General features: G+C 41.8%; 2 protein-coding genes across 2 annotated transcripts in view; one reads left to right on the plus strand and one right to left on the minus strand.

Annotated features, from left to right (window-relative positions):
* Positions 1-7,267, plus strand: part of afap1l2 (actin filament associated protein 1-like 2) — a 56,946-nt gene extending 49,679 nt beyond the window's left edge. The window contains exons 14-19 of the mRNA XM_060939927.1: positions 1,460-1,660; positions 1,870-2,212; positions 2,368-2,541; positions 2,733-2,920; positions 5,142-5,279; positions 6,631-7,267. Coding sequence (XP_060795910.1) covers positions 1,460-1,660; positions 1,870-2,212; positions 2,368-2,541; positions 2,733-2,920; positions 5,142-5,279; positions 6,631-6,657 — 1,071 coding nt within the window. The 3' untranslated portion in view covers positions 6,658-7,267. The remainder of the gene's footprint in view (positions 1-1,459; positions 1,661-1,869; positions 2,213-2,367; positions 2,542-2,732; positions 2,921-5,141; positions 5,280-6,630) is intronic.
* vwa2 (von Willebrand factor A domain containing 2) overlaps positions 6,997-17,696 on the minus strand; it is a 46,171-nt gene continuing 35,471 nt past the window's right edge. Inside the window, exons 7-14 of the mRNA XM_060939928.1 lie at positions 17,343-17,476; positions 17,130-17,259; positions 15,746-15,801; positions 15,531-15,638; positions 11,206-11,784; positions 10,375-10,926; positions 8,707-8,829; positions 6,997-8,078 (exon numbers count right to left, since the gene is read on the minus strand). Of these exons, the coding sequence (XP_060795911.1) occupies positions 7,954-8,078; positions 8,707-8,829; positions 10,375-10,926; positions 11,206-11,784; positions 15,531-15,638; positions 15,746-15,801; positions 17,130-17,259; positions 17,343-17,476 (1,807 nt within the window). The 3' untranslated portion in view covers positions 6,997-7,953. The remainder of the gene's footprint in view (positions 8,079-8,706; positions 8,830-10,374; positions 10,927-11,205; positions 11,785-15,530; positions 15,639-15,745; positions 15,802-17,129; positions 17,260-17,342; positions 17,477-17,696) is intronic.

Consider the following 17,696-nt stretch of genomic DNA (forward strand, 5'->3'; position numbering starts at 1 on the left):
TAGGACAGTGTAGAGACAGGAAATGAGCAGGAGAGAGATATCAGGAAATGACCTCAGGTCAGAACCAAACCCAGGGCCCCAGATTTATGGTATGGCGCCTTATCCACCTGAGCCACGACAACATGAACTTCAACCGAGAGAGAACCACATTGCCCAGCCCTTGCATTTGGGAGAGGAAACCATGTGTCTTGGTCATTCAGAGCATGCTCTGAATAAACACCTGTGACAATTATGTATTTTCAATTCAGATTATTCACTATTGTATATTTACACATCATTGAGGTGCACCCTATCAGTTTGATGTGGATTTTTCTTGATGTGGATAATTCTAAAAAATAGAATTACGCTTTGTTCAAGTAATTCCATATTCACAATTGAATGGACAAGAAAATATGAATAATTATTAACGAACAGAAAAATCCACATCAAACTGATAGGGTGCACCTCAATGATGTGTAAATATGCAATAGTGAATAATCTGAATTGAAAATACATAATTGCCACAGGTGTTTATTCAGCGCATGCTCTTAATGACCAAGACACGGGGTTTCCTCTGCCAAATGCAAGGGCTGGGCAATGTGGTTCTCTCTCCAGTTGAAGTTCATGTTGTCATGGCTCAGGTGGATAAGGCGCCATACCATAAATCTGGGGACCTGGGTTTGATTCCGACCTGAGGTCATATCCCTCCCCGTCTCTCTCTCCCGCTCATTTCCTGTCTCTACACTGTCCTATCCAAATAAAGGTAAAAAAAGCCCCCAAAAAAATTGTGATAACCTCAATTGCCTTTTTGTACTACTGTGAATGCCACTGTTCAGCAAAAAGAGAAATCTATGTTGGCAGAATGAGGAATTGAAAATTGACTTAATTAAGAATTCTTAATAAAGATAACAGTGTTATCATAGTTTGGATTATCATGGGCATACATCGTTGGCAAAACATAAAATTCTTAATGCAGACGGTTGCCTTGAAATTTCAAGTATTCTCGACTATTCTTTTTTTACAGTGCACTGTTTGCCAGAGACTGTTGTGTCAGGATTGTGCTTTCATTGTTTTCAGATGATCAGTTGTGTGTCTGCTTGGAGTAAGTAATGGGGGACTGTGCATAGTTAACAGTTGTAGCCTGTAAGGGATTTCACTTGGAACGTTTTCTGAAATGGAACCCTCTGGTGGGTTTTCTATATATAAAAAACATTAAGAGTTTTTCCAAAGGTTAAAAATATGAGAAATTTTTAAGGATAATTTTTAAAGAATATACATACGTCCGCATGAATGGTATTGGAGTAACTGTAAAGTTCTCAGAGACAATTTGAGCTCATAGATGCAAAATTGGGTTAGATTATTTCAGAGATGGCAACTACTCACCAGCCCCCCAGCCCTGGGCACCCATGTAACCATGTGCATGAAGTAGTGTTGTTTTCATGAGGCATTGTCTGTGCATTCATCTGTTCTTTCCATACAGGAGAGTCAAGATGGCAACAGTGAGGTAGTGATAAATCCGGAACAAGATGGGAAGGATAGGGTATATCTGGATCTGCTTCCTGTCCGCTCCTTCCTCCACACAAGTTCAGGCCAAGTGTGCCCCCATTCAACCCCTAAAACAAAGCCCGAGCTCAATCCTGCCCCAACTCCAAGTAATAAGCAACATGACCCTGGCAGTGAGGTAAGGGCTAACAGAACACACCTTTCTCTTGTCTCTGATCTGACCCAGTAAGCTGTATAAAAATAAAATAAAAATATAGCTAAGCTATGTAGTTAAGTCAGTTGGATTTAGATAGAACATGGCATCCATTCATTGCATCTATTCATTATGAAGCATAACACTGGGTTTGGCCTGCATTTCTAAAAACTTAATGTCTCTCCCATTCTTAGGAAGGTGTATCTGCAGAGCCTGAGTATGAAGCCTTGTTACCTACACCCAAGGAACATCCTGATCCTCCACCCATTCCCCCAAGATTGGATGCGGACAACAACACTTCCACAAGTCCTCCTCTTCAACCGCAACCACAGACCCAGCAACACCAACCCCAGTCCCAGAAGGTCAGCCTCCTGAATAAGGAAGGACAGAAGAAGGGTTCAGCCTTACCTTCACCTCACAGCCAGATACATAGTCAGCTCCTTACACCTTCACACACACCACACAGTTCCCCAACCTCAAGAGTAAGGGCTGCAAGTGCTGATAGGGTCCTTGACAGACTGAAGCCATCTGTAGCAGGTAAGAACCCAGGCTACATTAGTTTCATACACATTTCTTTTACTTAATGCTGTTGTTCCATTTTCAGGTTATTCACTCCAAGAATTTGCTTTCAGTATCTAAATGATCTGATCTTGGACAAAGCTGAACTCTCCTCCACATTCTGTTCTGTGTAGTGTGCTCAGGGTCAATTGAGGTGAAGCTAGGGAAGAACCGAACAGAGGCTGATGTGCTACGTTTCACAGATGAGAAAGACCGGCTGGAGCGAGAGAGGGAGGAGGTCAAGACCATTTTGGCCTCACTGAGAAAGGAGAGACGGGAAGTAAAAGAGGAGCTGAGTTCATGTCAAGGTAAATCGGCGCCCTCTAGTGTAAAAAGGTCTTTTTCAACACCTCAATAATACATGGCAACAGGCTCTGTATGTGTGATTTAAAAGTGTGTGCAAATTCTGACAAATTATGACACTATAACATGCCATATTATTAGTAAAAATATTCAGTGAGTAATTTATATTTTTATCTTATTCCCTTGCCTTGTACAGATGCTTCTAAACAAGCTACTCTGGAGGCATGTCTGAAGCAGAAGGAGGAGGCGTGTCGGGAGGCAGAACAAAGGAGAGTGGAGGTGGAGCTCAGGCTGGTGGAGGTGAAGGAGAGCTTGAGGAAGGTGGAAGCTGGACCCTTTACTCTGGGCACCACAGTGGACAGCAGCCTACTGGATTTGCCAGTGGTTAGTGTGCTTACCTTCATGGTGTAATTCTGGAGATTCGCTATACTGAATACTGACACATGGAGGCTGAATGATATGAATTATTAAAATGATAACATTACTTCCTTACTGATTACTCAAAGTGGAAACCATACTCAGCAATCCCACCAATATACAATTGATCTAATTAATCTTGTGTGTGTGTAGTTGTGGTCAGAAGTTTACATACAGTGACATGAATGTCATCTTGGATATGAATGTCATGGCAATATTTGGGCTTTCAGTAATTTCTTTGAACTGTTCTTTTTTTGTGGCAGAATAATTGTACAGCATACATCTTTAATTAAAAAAAAACACTAGAATTTGATGCACAAGTTTTAATTTTCTTTGGGTTTTCTGAAATCAACACAGGGTCAAAAATTGACATATGCTCATTTAGATTATTAATTCAGAGGTGCTGAAACTTCCAAAATGTTTCTTATCTTGCTAAGGCCTCTTAACTTCCTGTTAGTGATCATGATTGACTACAGCTGGTAGCTTCTCTGTGCCTTCATAAAAAGGGTTTGTTTACAGCACTCATTGGATTGACCAACACACAGTAATGGGAAAGTCCAAGTAGCTCAGTGCAGGTCTGAGAAAGAGGATTGCAGATATACACAACTCCAGAATGTTTCTTAGAGCCATTTCTAAATAACTGCAAATTCCAAGATCAGTTCAAACAATTGTATCCAAGTTATTGTGAGATGTAGTCACTTTGCCAAGCCACTTTGCTTCAAGAAAGCCCAAACTGTTACCCTCAGCTGAAAGGAAATTGGTTTGGATGCTCAGGAGCAACCTGGGAACCACCATGGCACAGCCCTGCCATGAACTGGAAGCTGATGGATCACTGTCTACAGTTCAGATCACCATGGACTAAGAGGCTGCTATCCAAGAAATAACCCCCTGCTCCAAAATTGACCCCTTCAAACTTAAGTTTGAAGCTGACCACACGGACAAAGAAAGAGCCTTCTGGAGGATAGCTGTATGGTCAGATGAGACAAAGATTGAGTTGTTTGGCCACAATGACCACCATGTACAGAGGGACACTGTACCAGCTGGTAGTGGTGGTAGGATCATCATGCTCTGGGGCTGTTTTGCTGCCAGTGGAACTGGTTCATTGCACAAAGTGGATGGAATAATGAAGAAGGAGGACTACCTCAGAATTCTTCAACATAAACCATCAGAAACTTGAACATGACTTGGGACTTGGGAGTTACAACAGGACAATGAATCCAAACATGCATCAGAGCTGCTTGGGGAGGATAAAGCATTAAGCTTAAAACAAGTTCTGACTTCAACCCTATTGAAAATATATGGACTGTGCTTATAAGTCGAGTCCATGTAAAGAAAAAACAAAAACAAATTTAATTGAACTCTACCAATTCTACCATGAAGAGTCGTGAAATATCCAACCAGAATTCTGCCAGAAGCTTATTCATGGTAAGCAAAAATGTTTGGTCAAGGTGAATCTTGACCAAACCTGCTGTATGTATATTTTTGACCCTGTATGTATAATTTTGACCATGTTGATTTCAGAAAACCCAAAGAAAATTAAAACTTGTGCACCAAATTCTGGGTGCACCAAATTCTACGAAATCAAGTCATACATGAGCTGATAGCCGACGAGGAGCGTTGTGCCGAGTTGGCTATAAGCAATGGATGACTTGATTGAGTGGAATAAGTGTTTTATTCGATCCACATTCACTGGACTTTGAGAAACAAAGCATTCTTTGCAAAAACGATAAATAAAAGCTTTATACAAAATGTCCAGCAAAATCATTTCCGCTTAGAATGTGAACAAACCGGTGAAATGACCGTAGCAATTTGTGAAAAATGCTATAATAATAATAATTCTTGAAAAATAAAAAAGATACGTCCTTACCACCAAACACTTTTATTCCATATTTTGTTGCTTTTTTTTTTTTGTATTTTTGGGGGTTTTGTTTTCAAGTAGAGTTTTTATTTCATCCTTGGTTGGTTCAGCAAAACACTCCGCCATTTTGATTTTATGTTTAACAATGTTTATTGTTAAAAGCGCTGTACAAATAAATTTTCTCTACTCACGGTATATGAGCTGATAGCCTAATAGTCGAGTAGCCCATCAGAGCACACAACTGCTCATATCCAATGAATGTGGATAAAATATATATATATATGAAATGCTTACTTTACCAGATGCTAATGTATTAACCTTATTTTTCAGCCTAAGCTCACCCAACCTGCCCCCTCCGTTCCTGTCAACAACAGCGACTCCTCACCTGTTAACTCGGCAACGGCCCTGAAAAACAGGCCCCTATCAATCATGGCACCCAGCAAAGGAAACGTACTGCAGAAAGCCAAGGTAAGACACTTTAAATAAGTATGATTTTGAGCCTGTGATTTTCAAGCAAAAATGTTCTGAGTCAGTCTGAAACACAGTGAAGTCCATATGTCACCTCTGTTTTGACTCCTGCATGTTTAAAGTCACTTTCACATACTGAATTCTCCAAAAGTAGCAGGAAGTGAAAATCGCAGACCTGATGTCAGGAAAGACACATATAGTGTGTGGTGATCTGTGGGTTGCAGGTTTCAGGTGTATTTGCATTTATACATTTGTCAGACTGAAGTCATCTCCTGAAACTGGACTGCTATGTTGGCACTGACGTGCTATTTTGTTGCTTTTTTTAATTGTTTGTTTGCTAGAAACATGTCTTGAGGCATGTAGCCAAAACTGTTGGCACTGGCTTGTTACTAATATCATGCACTACATGCCCATGGCAAGTTTTATGCATGTGTCTGAAGCGTTATACACTAATAGCATGTATTATATATATATTATACTGTGTATTGGGGCGGCATGGTGGTGTAGTGGTTAGTACTGTCGCCTCACAGCAAGAAGGTTCTGGGTTCGAGCCCAGCGGTCGATGGGGCCTTTCTGTGTGGAGTTTGCATGTTCTCCCCGTGTCTCCATGGGTTTCCTCCGGGTGCTCCAGTTTCCCCCACAGTTCAAAGACATGAAGGTTAGGTTAACTCATCTCATCTCATTATCTGTAGCCGCTTTATCCTTCTACAGGGTCGCAGGCAAGCTGGAGCCTATCCCAGCTGACTACGGGCGAAAGGCGGGGTACACCCTGGACAAGTCGCCAGGTCATCACAGGGCTGACACATAGACACAGACAACCACTCACATTCACACCTACGGTCAATTTAGAGCCACCAGTTAACCTAACCTGCATGTCTTTGGACTGTGGGGGAAACCGGAGCACCCGGAGGAAACCCACGCAGACACGGGGAGAACATGCAAACTCCACACAGAAAGGCCCTCGAACCCAGGACCTTCTTGCTGTGAGGCGACAGCGCTAACCACTACACCACCGTGCCACCTGGTTAGGTTAACTGGCTACTCTAAAATTGCCCGTAGGTGTGAATATCTGAGTTGTGGTCAGACATGAGTAGTGTGGCGACTGCCAGCGGCGCCTTTGACTTGGCTACGTTGAGCTGCGTCCTTCGTAATTCATCTGCAAGAAAGGATGATTAGTCACTCCAAACTTCATACCACAGGCTCTTAAGAGTAATGAAATAATCTAATTGTGAGTTATGTTTATTCCCCACTGTTCCCATATATTGTTGGATTTATTTTCCTTTGCAGGCCATTAATATTTGACTTTGGTTGAAGCAGACCTAGTTAACACATAAACTCTCTTTCTGCACAGGAATGGGAGAAAAAATCGACAAACTAAGCACAGAAATGAAGAGAACAAAAGCAACATGACAATGACGACAACCCGCAACAAGGCGAAGCCTACGCAGGCTTCCAGGTCTACTTTGGCCAGGGCTTTTCCAGGAAGGGAAAGCAACCTTTTCTGACTATGTACTCTTTACTCCTCAGCCCTTACTCGCTACTTCCTATTCCCACTTCTCCTCCAGTGAAAGACTGTGACAGTACTGCTTACCACAGGCAGCTTATCAGAGGCAACCCTGCTGGCCCCTGCATTAACCCAACAACATGCCACTGGACACTGTTGAATCAATGTATTTAAATATTTTTTTAATGAAAAGGGAGGGATTCCATATTTTGCATATTATATAAAATATTTTAAAATGTGTATTTTATAACAATGAAGAGTAGATTTTGGAAAGGCATGTTTTTTTGATACAGCTCAGAAAAGAAGAAAGCAGAGTCTCTCATATAGTTAACAATGTGGTGCAGTCTAGACTATAGCTTAAATTCATGTATGCTGGTAGTTTAGATGTAAATACATTTATACAGAGCGGTTTGGATTCATTTGGCTGTATACTAGGTAAAACGTGCACTTTTTTTTTATTCCAATAAAAATCAGTTCTGAATCAGTTCCAGCTTTTACATGATCATATCCGAATGCCATATTCTCATGTGATATTAAAGTTGTTGATATTGATGACAATTTTCATAAGAATTTCTCCAGTAGATGGCACCAGAACACGTTTAATTTGTACATACATCACAAAGCATCCATTTAACTAAACATCACCACCTAAAGCATATAAAATAAATATATAAAAATGACCCTCAGGGGCTTTGTTACAAAAGTTTTCTGAACATCAAACATTTAAAGGCTATAAACAGAACTAAAAAGGCATTCATTCAGTATACACTTGCTTGAAATGGATCTTAAGAAATGAAGCAAAGGCTTTTGAACACAGTAATGATGTGTTGCTTTCACAGCTGCAGTTCTATATAGGACTGATAAAGACAGGTCTTCAAAATCACCAAAAAAGAAGTGCTGGCTGTTCCCACTCCATCACTGTAAGTGTAATGATATGTTTAGTAATGATAACAGAGTCTGTGTTGAATTGGACCTGCTGGGAGTCTGGAGATCCCCATTATCTCCAGTTTCCTGTAGGAGAGAGCTTATAGTAAGCCTGTGTGAACGTGAAAAGACACACCTCACCTTTGTCTTTCCCTTTTTTTCATGTTTAGCAAACTATGAGTAAGTACCAATGGAATTGCCTCTGTGTGTGTGAGAGAGAGAGCTCTGTTCATCCTATGACTGTAATCAGCTAGCATGTCTCCTGCGGTGTTCTCTGTAACGCTGTTGTAGCTCTCTAATGTTCTTCCTGTGGCGGCGTCTCAGTGCTGCAGGTCTTGGGAGATCTCCTCTGTAGGGCTGCTGCCTGCTTCCTGCAGAGAAACACAACATGTAACGGATCAGTGATGATTGCCATCAACCAGAGCTGAGCTTATATTATTCTATCCACATTCACTGGATATGAGCAATCGCACACTCTGATGGGCTACTCTACTACTAGGCTATCAGCTCATATACCGTGAGTACAGGAAAATAAAATGGCGGCGCGTTTTGCTGAGCCAACCGAGGACGAAATAAAAACTCTACTCGAAAATGAAACCACAAAAAAAAAAATAGAAAAAATGGAATGAAAATATTTGATGGTAAGAACATAGTTTTTTTATTTTTCAAGAATTATTATTATAGCATTTTTCACAAATTGCTACTGTCATTTCGCCTGTTTGTTAAGCGGAAATGATTTTGTGGGACGTTTTGTATAAAGTTTTTATTTATCAAAATTTGCAGCAAAAAAATGCTGTTTCTCAAAATCCAGTGAATGTGGATAGAATAAAACAGTTACTGTATTCCACTCAATCTTATCATACATGGCTTATAGCCAAGTCGGTGCTACGTGCCTCCTCGGCCATCATTTCATGTACAACTCAATTTCATGTAATAACTTAATTGTAGTGTCAGGCTGGTCAACTGGAACAAAATGAATTGTGACATGGTAGTACGGACGTGTCTCGCAGTGTGGTCCCTCCCATCCCCGGCATTCACAGCGATAGCTTCCGTTCAGTAGGACACACACACCATCATTCATACAGGGGTTGGGCCTGCACAGGTTCACTGGCTTCTTCACATCTGTAGAGAGAAATGAAGATGTCACAACTAAGTGAAAAAACTTAGAGACTACTACAACTCATAGCACTGGGTTAAGAACGAGTGTTGATGTCTGTTAATAGCTGATAATGTGCTGGGGTTTTTTTAATATCGTGAAACATTTCACGATTAGATGATTAGGGGAGAGCAGGGAGACTTGGGACAGTTTGTCTCATCTCATCTCATTATCTCTAGCCGCTTTATCCTTCTACAGGGTCGCAGGCAAGCTGGAGCCTATCCCAGCTGACTACGGGCGAAAGGCGGGGTACACCCTGGACAAGTCGCCAGGTCATCACAGGGCTGACACATAGACACAGACAACCATTCACACTCACATTCACACCTACGCTCAATTTAGAGTCACCAGTTAACCTAACCTGCATGTCTTTGGACTGTGGGGGAAACCGGAGCACCCGGAGGAAACCCACGCGGACACGGGGAGAACATGCAAACTCCGCACAGAAAGGCCCTCGTCGGCCACGGGGCTCGAACCCGGACCTTCTTGCTGTGAGGCGACAGTGCTAACCACTACACCACTGTGCCGCCCACGGTGTAATGTACGCTGGTGAATTTGGGGTTCATTAGGAATTAAAGCATGTAGTCTAGAGTTACTATATATATATATATATATATATATATATATATATATATATAGTATTATTTATTAATTTAAATTTTTTTTGGGGGGGGGGAAGAAGGACCCTTAAATACCCCCCCCCCCCCCCCCAAAAAAAAAAAAGCTCAGATGAGGAGAGTTGGGACAGTTCATCAGGTTACTTCTTGTGGTTTGCAAATATAAAATTGTTGAAAAACGTTTGTTAAAAATGTGGGTGTGTACCTACATGAGGATGAAGCTTATTTCATTCCTTCTTGAGAATGGAGCTGATTTGTCTCGTCAGGTTTTGATTAAACTCACATTTTTCTATCGCTGTACCAGCATTGTGTTCATACAGTTCATATGTTACAAGTTTTGATAATAAACAAAAATTAAACATGTAGGCCTAGGTATTTTATTTTTATTCCATGTCTCCCTACTATGTCCCAAGTCTCCCAACATAATGTCCCATGTCTCTCCTCAAAAATAATGACAGAAAAAGTGAAGCCTGAAGGCCAGTATATGGGACAAGCTGAGAAACTAATGTTGTGGTAAGAGGGTATAGTAAATACGCTGTAATGTAGTATGACTGTGACGCAACCTGCAAAGAATTTCACACACACTACAAAAACTTAAATCTTGTCTGAAGTCTCCCCACTCTCCCCTATATCTAAGCACTCTTAAAAAAAGAAAGCACTTTTTTCAGCACTCTTAAAAAAGAAAGCTAGTTATTTGAGGGGAAAAGACTGGTCCTTTTAAATGAATTACATATACAAACAGGTATGATAAATGATCATTCTCGCACCAGGCTGTGTACCTCACTCACTAGGCTAGATCGCTCATCGAAACTGATAGATGCTATTTGTGACATGTTAACATCACTGTAAAACTATGAATATGACAAAAAAAAAATTTTTTTTACTGTGCCTCACCTGCACACACCATCTGCACCAGCACATCCTCAAAGTATTTCAGGTCCTCATAGAAGGGCACAGTGATGATGTGATCCTCGGAGCCAGCAATGCGCAGGAGATGCTCACGCTGCATATCCCCAGTCCCAATCACAAACACGGACACACCATCATCCCGGATCTTTTGAGCTGGCACCGCTGCGTCCTCAGCCCCTGTGCCATCAGTCAGTACGACTACGACCTTGTTGACACCTGGCCGTGCCCCTTTGGCCATGGTCAGGCTATGAGAGTGCACATGGAGCAGAGCTGTGCCAGTGGAGGTCTTTCCACCCAAATAGGATGCTTCTCCCATGGCTTTGAGCAAAGCAGAGCCTGAAGCATGAGTGTCCAGGTCAAAGACGGAGACAGGCCACCGACTGTACACCACTAGCCCCACCTGAGTCAAGTCACGGTTTATGTCAAATTGCACAGAAGTTCTGCGCACAAATTCCTGCAAGTGAACAAAATTGTCCTTCCCCACACTTCCTGAGCCGTCCAGAACAAAGACCAGGTCCACTGCCTGACCGAAACACCCTGCAACAGACAAAGGTTCAGTCAGTGGCAGCTGGCATCGTGATTGTAGTAAAGCATGGAAGGCATCAAATGGGTCGTTAAAAAAGCACTGTGATAAAGAGAACAGAAGGAAAGCATTATGGCATTATGGTATAAAAAGCCTATATCGTTGTGGACCTGAATAGTGGCAGCACACTACTGAATGGATATTGGAAGGTTGCATTAAAGGAGCAGTTAGTGAAGTCATCCCACATAAGGTGACTGAATTTGAGGGGGAAAAAAAACCCAGACTGTCAGTACCTTGGCTGTCCACACTGCAGATCTTAGCTCTGAGTTCTGGGATCTTTGCATTCAGTCTGTCAGGCATACTGTAAGTGATGGTGCGCTGAGGGTTTCCTGTGATGTTGTTGATTTCCGCCTTCATCCTGTCAGGCCCCATACCGATGATAAAGATCTCTCTGTCTCTTGCATATTTAGCAGACTCCACTATAGCATCAGTAGATGGAGTGCCAGTGATGAGCACCACCACACGAGGCAGGTCATCTTGAACATCAGCATACACTGGGGCGCTTTGGAAGCCATGCCGTGTGACATAACGTAGTGCATTTCCAGTTTTAGCCTCTCCTTTCCGGTACTGGAGAGACTCCACACTCTGGAGCAGCTTCACTGGGTTTCGGTGTTGCCCGACCTTGGCTTCAACCTTTACATCGCTGCCATACTGGGCCAGACCAATCTTCACAGGAGGGTCTGAACTCAGAACTGTCTGCACAAAATGCTTCAGGAAGGACTTGAAGCGCAGGAACCCCTCTAGAGTCAGGCTAGTAGAGCTCTCAACCAAGAAGAGGACATCAACAGAGCAGTCCAAAGACAGCACAGGAGCTGGAAAACAGGAAGATATTATTTAGGCATCGACTGACATGACCTTGGGTCACATACTGGGCACAAAACCACATTGGTGCCACATGATCAATATAATATGCTGTGTTTTATTTAACCTTTGTTAGGTATATCAGATGCTCGCTGGTCATTCTGTGAAAATTCTGCATGCAGACGCTCATTAAGCTTCCAAATCTGTCGTTGCTTAACTCTTGAATATTTTCTATTGTGAATATTATCATTAAAAAACTTATAATTTCTGCTTTCCAAAGAAATTTATCTTGTCACGATCTGTTCAGTACTTTAGGAGTAACGGCAGGTTGAAGTCAGTACAACAGAGTACACTCTCTGCTCGCGGGACGTCGGGAAACTGCCAGTGTTTTCTGAGTCATGGGAAAGCGGTCAGGCTCTCTTCTGATCGGTTTCTGACTGGATTACTTGTGAATATCAGATAACTTTTATAGGGATGCTATCCAGCTCTCACTGTTTCTGATGAAGTATTCAGCAAAATTTTCCATCAGCTAGTTTTGATGTTATGATTCACGGGAGACTTTGAAGTGAGTTTTCATAGCTTTACCTACTTATTTTTTCAAATCAAAACTGATTCATGTAAATAAACAACTATTTTAGAATATACCTGTAGTTGTTTTGATGAAAAATGCTGAGATCTTAGTGGTCAGAAATATATTTTAAAAACAGGAAGTCAGAAACACGAGTGTCAATTTCAATTCAATTAATTGCAATTGTTTATTGGATGTGGATCACACCGTTTTTTTGAGGTTCGCCTTGAAAGCTCATCTCATCTCATTATCTCTAGCCACTTTATCCTGTTCTACAGGGTCGCAGGCAAGCTGGAGCCTATCCCAGCTGACTACGGGCGAAAGGCGGGGTACACCCTGGACAAGTCGCCAGGTCATCACAGGGCTGACACATAGACACAGACAACCATTCACACTCGCATTCACACCTACGGTCAATTTAGAGTCACCAGTTAACCTAACCTGCATGTCTTTGGAGAAAACCAGAGCACCCGGAGGAAACCCACGCGGACACGGGGAGAACATGCAAACTCCGCACAGAAAAGCCCTCACTGGCCACGGGGCTCAAACCCGGACCTTCTTGCTGTGAGGCGACAGCGCTAACCACTACACCACCGTGCTGCCGCCTTGAAAGCTGTTACTATCATTTACATTCTTTACTATAAACATTAGTAGGCCCTACTTTTGAGAAATACAAAGGCCTACAGAGTGCAAAAAGGGTATTAGAAATAATGTTTTATTACTTTTTTATTGAGTGTACCAATTTAACGTTTTTTAAAAACCTAATTAGCCTAATTAATACTAATTTGCATAATTAGTTTTTACTATTTTTTCTAATTTTGTATTCAGTATACAACCATCCATGTGCCTGCCAATTTCCATGTAAATATCTTGAAAAATAGAAAAGTTATTAAGAAAAAACATTTGATCTCATCCGTTAATGAGGCCAATTTTGGACCATGTTATCCTCACACATAATATTACGGCAGTTTTCTAAAAAATTAAGCCTTTTTTTTCCCCAATCTTTAATTTGTAATATCTCAAGAATAGATAAACATATTTTAATTCTGTAAAAAGTATGGTGTTCTGCATTCAATTCTGAATTCACTGAGTTTTTCAAGCAATTTAGACTGAATTAGATTTTTCACCTGATTTGCCTACCTTCATATCTAAGATCAGGAATGCAATATACTGTTAAGTATTAAATACACTGATGCTGTATCTGTTCCTTTCACTCTCTTTAAAAAAAAGAGCATAAACAGTAATCCTGATAATATGAAACATCTTTAGCGGGGAGATAAAGTGATCAAACCTGAGTCTTTGAGCTCGTTCTGATGTGTCGTGGACAGGACAGGGCTAGGAGTGTCATCATTTCCTAACTGACCACACCATTGTGTATTCTTAGATCCGAGAAAAGTGTTGACTGATTCTATCAGTGATGCTCATTACTTCACGCCCATTTATTCTAGTCTCTCATTCAAAGATACATTATCCTCCCTTCAGCAGACTTTACAAAGAGTGTGTGTGTGTGTGTGTGTGTGTGTGTGTGTGTGTGAGAGAGAGAGAGAGAGAGAGAGAGAGAGAGCGCAATATGGGTACGGGTAATAAGAGTAATAATACGGGTAATAAGAGAATTACTTGTACAGGACAATGAACCAGGCTCAGTCTCTTGGCTTTGTTATGATGTGATAGAGTCACAGGGTCTGTTGTGCATTATTGCACAATTGTGGGACTGTTGTGGGAGTACTTAAAGATGGAGTAGTCTGTGCTTTTCACTTAGAGCAAAATTGGACTGCCCTTTTTCATCATGGACACATAACGCCTCAGAGGGATTGGAGTATATTTCAGTCAACCATGACCCAGCCTGGAATCTGACCCCAACAATAACTAAAAACCTTGCCTGCCTAAATAAATGCAAATGGACATGCATGCGTACAGACAAGCCTGAGAGCTACGGCTGCACAATTAAGCCAATGAGCCAAATACTAAATGTAAATCAGAGAGTGATTCATTACACGGTGGGATATTGAGGTATTTCACTCACGTGACCAAGTCATGTGATGCTGCCATTTTGGACGGCACTGCTCGAATCAGTTTGAATGCGAGGAAGGCGACAAACAAAAAACATAAAAGAAAAAGGAGCGAGATGCAGAAAACACCTTCACTATCCAGCGACGTAGGGCATTTACAGGGCGAGCAGAGGGAGAGGTATTTGCAAAAATTGAGGTTAGCAGGCTTAGAGACCGACGTTTACCTGCTTCCACCAGGATTGTTCACTGACGTACGGAAGTGCACGAAGCCCTCGTCTTTACCTGACTTCGGCCCACATGATCTGTATACCTATGTCGTTAAAAACCCATCGCCATACACAGGTATTGATCTGAAAGCGTATAAGAGTTTGGATGCCTACAAATATTTTGTGTCAGGCTGGGTAACATGCCTACATCAGCGGGTCATCCCTGGAGCCGGTGGTCGCCATCTGATTACAGCTAAGCTTTGTTCACATTTTCATTTACTTTCGGTCCTCAGGATAAACAAAATGTTATTAAATGTCATTGAAATAACTTCTTAGTCTGTTGAGACATGGCCCATTATAAATTTGCTGTTACCAGGCAATGACTAAGAACTGTATTATTAGGGTCGGTGTCTGTGTTGTAGTAGTGTACTAGCAGCTAGCTGTTAGCACTAGCTAATGTCAACAACATCGTAGCTGGTATGTTACTGTAGCAATATTTACGTTCAGTCATTTGGATGACTGTTAAAACCTTTCAGTCTCAAGTTTTTCCTTTACTGGATTTACTAGTTTACTGAGCTAGCGCGCTTGGCCAAATCGGGAGCCATCGCGCGCTCTCCGGCCGAGCCGGGAGCCATCGCGCGCTCTCCGGCCGAGCCGGGAGCCATCGCGCGCTCTCCGGCCAGACCGGGAGCCATCGCGCGCTCTCCGGCCGAGCCGGGAGCCATCGCGCGCTCTCCGGCCGAGCCGGGAGCCATCGCGCGCTAGCTCAGTAAACTAGTAAATCCAGTAAAGGAAAAACTTGAGACTGAAAGGTTTTAACAGTCATCCAAATGACTGAACGTAAATATTGCTACAGTAACATACTAGCTACTGTTGTTGACATTAGCTAGCTTGCCGTCCAAAATGGTGGACACCGGGGCGTCACGTGACCCTGTGACGTCAGGTGAAATACCTCAATAGAAAGAGTAGCTCACCACAGTTGGGGTCACTTCCATAGCCTGGAGGACACTGGCAACGGTATTTCTCTCGCCCTTCAGAGACACACGTCCCACCATTCTGACATGGCTGTGAATCACAAGGATCTAAGCAGAGAGAAGAAGAAAACAATATATTTGTATACATATATAATTTACAATTCAGGATATATTCATTTATTAGATACTCCAGCAGTCTGTTTTGTGTAAAATACCTGAGCATACTGTTCTGTGACATACTGTAGGGAGTGCCTTGTAAGCACTGGTATATCTGTAACATACAAAATTATTAAAAAACAGTATGGTTTCATGTCAACACAATATTATTATTTTTTTTATTTCAGTATTGATATTTTGATATGTATATTTGACAAACAGCTTCCTGTAACATCTAATGATGTCTGAGCTACATGTGGATGGATCTTCACTCCTCCATGGAGAACATTTCAAGCTTCTTTATTGTCTTTGGGATCTTATAGTGTGCATGTTGAGTGCCCTCTGCAATTCAGACCTTTTTATTTCATCAACTGTGTTTTGTGAGATTTTTATTTGTAAGTATTTTTTCCCCCATATCTATTACCTGACTTGTGCAGGTCAACAACTGTGTGTCTTTATTTGTGTTTACCAATACGTGGAAGCAATAGAGTTTCTGAAATTGAGTGGAATATAAATAATAAAAAAAAGAAATATTTTTCAATTCTGGCAATGTGTTTACATTTATTTTATATGTTAGAAATGTCAATAATTTGGTAACATTTTTGAGAGAAGATAAGAATGATTATCAGAAGAAAGGCAAATTCTATTCAATCCATAACCAGTACATATTGCTTGATTTACATATCGTTTCTCATCTCATCTCATTATCTGTAGCCGCTTTATCCTGTTCTACAGGGTCACAGGCAAGCTGGAGCCTATCCCAGCTGACTACGGGCGAAAGGCGGGGTACACCCTGGACAAGTCACCAGGTCATCACAGGGCTGACACATAGACACAGACAACCATTCACACTCACATTCACACCTACGGTCAATTTAGAGTCACCAGTTAACCTAACCTGCATGTCTTTGGACTGTGGGGGAAACCGGAGCACCCGGAGGAAACCCACGCGGACACGGGGAGAACATGCAAACGCCGCACAGAAAGACCCTCGCCGGCCACGGGGCTCGAACCCGGACCTTCTTGCTGTGAGGCGACAGCACTAACCACTACACCACCGTGCCGCCCACATATCGTTTCTGTTAAGTGAATTTATGTTCATTTTGTATAGATCATATTTATTACTTATCACCCTTCTTAGTTCTCAGGTATTTACTAAGTGTTTTTTTTTTTTTGGTCTTAATATTTTGCACCTTAACTTGTTGCACCTTTGGGACCAACACAAAAGAAATTTCGTGGTGCCTTAACAATGACAATAAAGTGCTTGAACTTGATGCTTCAGTTGCTGAAAAAAATTCAACCATTCTGTGTAATGTTTATTTCACTAATTATTTTTTGCCCATTCCTTGAAAGGGTGCCAATAATTCTGAAGCTGTCTATTTGTTTAGATGGAGAGAGGAGTATGTGTACAAGCCTTTAGTGAAGGAGAAGAACTGCACTTGCCTGTAGTATGGACATAATGAGGTGTATGGTAAGTTTCCCTTCGATCCTTTCCAGCACATAAAGTTGCCTTGCAGTTCTTTGATCGTCTCCAGGGTCTTCTGTACACAAGGAAAGGACTCTATCTGACAGCCTGCAGACATGCACACAAATCAGCAACTCTCAGGAAACACTAGAGGAATGAAGAGTATGGATGCTGGAGATATGAGAGTGTACCTGACGGGACAGCACTGCAGATGGAGGAGGTGGTGAGGCTCGTGTACAGTCCATTTACAGCATCACTGAAATGCTCAGCAAAAAACACATGGCTCTCTGTGGGCGTGCTGGCCAAAGAGTAGAGCTCTTCCCATCTGAGACACACAGTAAAAGGGCTTGTGTTGACATTTACAGTTTTACCTAAAATGACTCGGTTGACGCAGGATACAATATCTAAAGCGGTTGCCTACACGAAAGTAAAAGCCTTTCGATTGCATGACTTTTTTGCACAAACCTCATTTCCAGAAAAGTTGGGACAGTTTCCAAAATGCAATAAAAACAAAAAACTGATTTGTTAATTTCACGTGACCCTTT

Source organism: Neoarius graeffei, chromosome 14, assembly GCF_027579695.1.
Source record: "Neoarius graeffei isolate fNeoGra1 chromosome 14, fNeoGra1.pri, whole genome shotgun sequence".
In the NCBI taxonomy this organism is placed as follows: Eukaryota; Metazoa; Chordata; class Actinopteri; order Siluriformes; family Ariidae; genus Neoarius; species Neoarius graeffei.